This window comes from Bubalus bubalis, chromosome 14, assembly GCF_019923935.1.
Source record: "Bubalus bubalis isolate 160015118507 breed Murrah chromosome 14, NDDB_SH_1, whole genome shotgun sequence".
NCBI lineage: Eukaryota > Metazoa > Chordata > Mammalia > Artiodactyla > Bovidae > Bubalus > Bubalus bubalis.
The window spans coordinates 9,044,039-9,048,574 of NC_059170.1; the positions used below are offsets into that span (position 1 = coordinate 9,044,039).

Sequence of the window (4,536 nt, forward strand, 5' to 3'; positions counted from 1 at the left end):
TTACCAGGGTTTGCTGGCAAGGAAAAAGCTGCTTCAAAAATGGAAACCATCTGGCAACAGAAGAGAAAGTCTGACTCAACACAGGTGTGCATTCTTTGATTCTCCTACTGGAACTTGCAAAGAGACCAGTCAGCATCTTAATCAACCACAGACACTTTGTATAATGCATGTACTAGGGGCTAAGACCCAAGGGGCAGGCAACTTGCAAAATATCCTGGACCTGTTGCAGAAATATTCCTTAATCTGTATTCCACTCAAAACTAGCAGCCTTGGACTCCCCTGCTGGTCCAGTGAACGAGAATCTGCCTGCCAGTGCAGGGGACGTGGGTTCAATCCCCTGTCTGGGAAGGTTCCACATGCCGCGGAGAAATTAAGCCCGTGTTCTAGAGCCCAAGAGCCACAACTACTGAGCCGGCATGCTGCAAGCACTGAAGCCCATGTGCCTGTAACCAGTGCTCTGCGACAAGATAAGTCACTGCAGTGAGAAGCCCATGCACAGTAACAAAGAGTAGCCCCAGTCGCTGCAACTAGAGAAAGCCCATGTGTGGCTCGCAGGACCCAGTGCAACCGAAAATAAAAATTAGTGAATTAATTATTTAAAAAAACTATCAACCTTCTGTTCCCCCAGAAAGTCAATAAGAGCAGAGTGCCCCCAAAGTGGCCTTTATTGTCTCCAAAATCCAAAGAGCTCCACCAAGGGAATTCCTTGGAGGTCCAATAGTTAGGACTCGGTACTTTGATTGCTGTGGTCTGGGTTCAGCCCCTAGTTAGGGAACTAAGATCCTGCAAGCTGTGTGTCACGGCCAAAAAACAAAATGACGGCAACAAAGCAGAGCCCCACCACGTCCTGTGTCTTTCTTCACGGTGGGCAGCAGAAGGTGCAGCAGCTCATCTGCTGCCTCCCAGGGTCTTTCCTATAAGCCTGGACAACTGGATCTCTGGAAATGTTACCAGCAGAGCAAGTCCTGGACTATCGTCAGGTGTCAGACTTCTGTCAGTCTAGACTATTGCCCCACCCTCTGGCATGCAAGTGCTAAAGCATCTGGGGTTTCTGCTATTTCCATTTTCTATGGGCAGTGAGCAGAGTGTCCTAGGTATGATGAAGCTGGCGTGATGGTCCATGGAATACCAAGGAATCAAAGTCTCTTCAGACTATGAAGTCAAAAGCCCAAAGAGATGAATTAGTCCTGAAGTAAGACACTGAGGGTCTATTGCTAGGTCTGTACATGGGAGAAAGCTACTTTCGATTGTCTTGGTTGATAGGAATGAGAGGTAAAAATTTGCTAGAAGACTGGAACCTGAGAGGACAACAAATCATGCAATAAATAAATATATAGACAGACAGACAGGCAAATAGATAAATGAATGAGTGAATAAGGCATAGCAACCAGGAGCCCATGTGTTTGTCACAAACAGATCAGTCCTGATCTGCGATTTTCTGTAGGCAGGGACTTGACCTTTTGGAGACCCAGATCATGGCAAACTCTGCACTTGTTTCCTCCTTTGTCTCCATAGATTTCAAGGTCTTCCAAAGGACCCCCCACTCCTCCCTTTTATGTAATAAAGAGGCCATTGTTTATTCTAATAAAAATAGAACATGAAGTGGTAATCGGGCAAGCACTCCTCCTAGCCATAGCGTTCTAGGTGTGGCCTCTGAGTTCTCTAGAGCAGGGTGGACTGTCCAGAGAGGGTCAGGGCACCAGTTACCACAAGGGAGAAGAACAGCTGCTTCCAGTAAAATTCATGGCCCACGGTGTCCACCAGTGGCAAGGAATAGGGCAGCCTGGTATCTATGATATACCCATGAAGTAGGACACAATGGACTTGGACTTGGGAGGTCATTCACTATGTGGTCCCCTGGCAGGTAATTTTGCTTCTCTTAATAGTCTGTCCCACAGTGTTTGAGGGGATAGCCAAGCTTGGGAAAACGCTTGCAGAGTGAGGTTATCTGAGGAAGTACCACATAAGAGCTCCTTTAGAGCATGCCCTTAGCACCCAACTACCTCCAATGATGTCTGAATTGCTAGTGGATCATGATCTCTTTCCTAAGGCCCCCTTGTCCAAAGACAGCTTCTAGCAGAAGTGGAGGAGACCCTGCAGTACCAGAAGCCCTGTGATGCTCCTGAGATGGGTCAGAGGCTCTGGGCTGATGGAAGCATGGCGTGTCTCCTTCACTGATGCTCAGCAGGAGCCACTGGCCTGGAGCATAGCACCACATCCCCGCCTCCAGCAGGGTCTGCCCTCCCGAGTTCCTCACAATTGACCCCACGTCCCAGCTGGACACACTTGCCTGGTCTCTGGACTTAGTCCCAGGACCACATCAGAGAAGTGGTGATTGTACAGAGTAGTAGGGACTCTGGACCCCAGGGAGGAATTTCTACTGACTCACCATGAAATCAGGGGCAAGACCCAAGGCATCCTGTGCCAATTAATCCTGTCACATCACCCTGAACCAACTGTTCCTCCCTCTGGATTAAAAAAAGAAGAAAGATGAGGCCATAAGGAAAGGTTGGGACCGCACAGTTAAAGGAAGGGCCTGGAGTCTCAGGGATCGCAGCCAGGCCTCATTCCACAAGCAGCCTGTTGGTGGTGCTGGAGTGGGGACAGCACAGGACTCACTCCCCCTGGACCGTCCCACTGGGATGCAGAGAGGGGAGCACAGAGGAAACCTCCTCTTCCAAGCAGACCACGACTTCTCCCTCTCCTTTGACCTTGGACATGTCATCTCACTTGGGAGTCACTTTCTTTGTTGCAAAGAGACAGTGACCTGAGCCCCTCAAGGACGATGAGCAGAATGGGATGGGGGTGGACCAAGTTTAAGAAGAGCCCTTCTCGGGGGCCTCCCCTTCTGTGCCCCAGGGTCTAGCCTCATGGCATCTCATGTTGAACTTGGCCCTTTGTGGCTCCGGGCAAGGCACGTTCTCCTGCGGACCAGGAGGTGCCGCACACGAGCAGGTCCTCCCCCAGGAGTCCTGGTTCAGTGAGCAGAGGAACAGGGGGGCTGGGCTCGCAGGGGCCTGGCCAGGGAGGCAGGAGGGAGGTAGGGAGGGGGAGCAGAGAAGCTTGACAAGGGGAGAGATCAGAGACCCGGACCCAGAAAGGTGGAGGCCCTCTGGGGTCTGTGCCAGGTTCTCCATGATCACAGGCACTGGGAGTGAACTAGGCAGGTCCTTCCACATTCGTTCTGGTTTATTTGACAGGGACAGGTTGTTCAGATACTGGCTGGACAGGGTGGCGTTCCTGTCGACATCCTGTATCCAGGGTCAGGTCCTTATCTTCAGCCGCAGGCACAGTGTCTGCGGAGACGGCTGGGGTGGGGGTGGGGGGGCAAGATGCAAGGCCCCAGGCTCTCTGACTCACAGGACGTTCATGCAAATGTTCCCGCAGAAGGTTGAACAACATATATTATTTGCTTGACATTCTCGATCAGCTGTGCAGGGGATTTTGCACATATATATTTTGGGTCTTTTCTCACACTGCTTGATTTCTGGGGGTTGCTGCTTTTCTGAAACAGAGCAGACGAAAGGTCAGTGGAACCAGGCCCCTGAGAATACCTCTCTAAAGCTTAAAACTTCCAAGACCCCAGACACAGGCCCACTCATGACTCTTGGACTTTTCAGGGAACTCACCTCCGCCCTTTACCAGATCCTGGTGATGGGTAGTATCTTAAATCCACTCCTCCTACTCTTCCCCAATAGACCTCGATGCCTGGACTTCCTGGACTCTCTCCATAATCCTGCAACAGGACTCTGTCTCCCATATTAGTCATGGCCTTGGCCAAGTCACCTCCTCAGAACCTGCACCCGATCCCTGAGAACTCCACAAAGGCGAGGATGACCTGCTAACTCTCCCCTACTCTCCACAATCCGCGGGGACCAGAGAGGAAGATGAACTTGCCCCTTCGTCGTCTCTCTCCTCTCATGCCGCCACTGTCTGCACCATCCCTGCCGCTTCCCAGCCAAGTAGCACCCTCAGTGTTTCCCTTCCACTCTCACCATCCTGCTCCCTCTGAGATAAATTTACCTTGACCCTTGCACCCCAAATGTTGCTCTCCCACGTACTTTCATTCTACACCTACTTCCCTGAATGTCTCGGAATGTTTACCTGTCACCTGTGTGCATAAACCAAAGAATAGCTGTTTGTTTTCCCACCTGATTCTCGCTCAGGTGTATCTTTCCCTGTTGTAGGTACCACATGTCTCTGGATTCGAGGGATGGGGAATGAAAAGATGCAGTTTCCCCCTCCACCCCCATCACTTTTCCCAGAGCCAGATAAAGAGGCTGGAGGGCTGTGGTTTGGGAAGAACCAGAGTCTTCACAGTGCTGTGGTCCGAATAGGATGTGCTGGAAAGTTCGAACTCCCAGGTCCTCCTTAGACTGGCCGCGTCACCCCTCCCCCGCCCCCTCCCGCCCCCTCCCCACCACCTACTGTTCGTCTTCTGGCTGTGTTGCCTTCCCCCTGCCTGCAGCAGCAGAACGCAGAGGAGCAGGATGGGCAGCAGAGCCTGGGCTCTCATGACTCTGGCCAGAGTGGTGA

At 51.7% G+C, this 4,536-nt stretch overlaps 1 protein-coding gene across 1 annotated transcript; it reads right to left on the minus strand.

Moving 5' to 3' along the window:
- Window positions 1–3,177: 3,177 nt before the first annotated feature.
- On the minus strand, window positions 3,178–4,536 carry LOC102405698 (WAP four-disulfide core domain protein 10A). Its single transcript, XM_006051341.4, has 2 exons — window positions 4,429–4,536; window positions 3,178–3,505 (listed from the first exon to the last, which is right to left on the minus strand). The coding sequence occupies exons 1-2, from the start codon at window positions 4,514–4,516 to the stop codon at window positions 3,357–3,359; spliced, it is 237 nt and encodes a 78-aa protein (XP_006051403.3). The 5' UTR covers window positions 4,517–4,536; the 3' UTR covers window positions 3,178–3,356.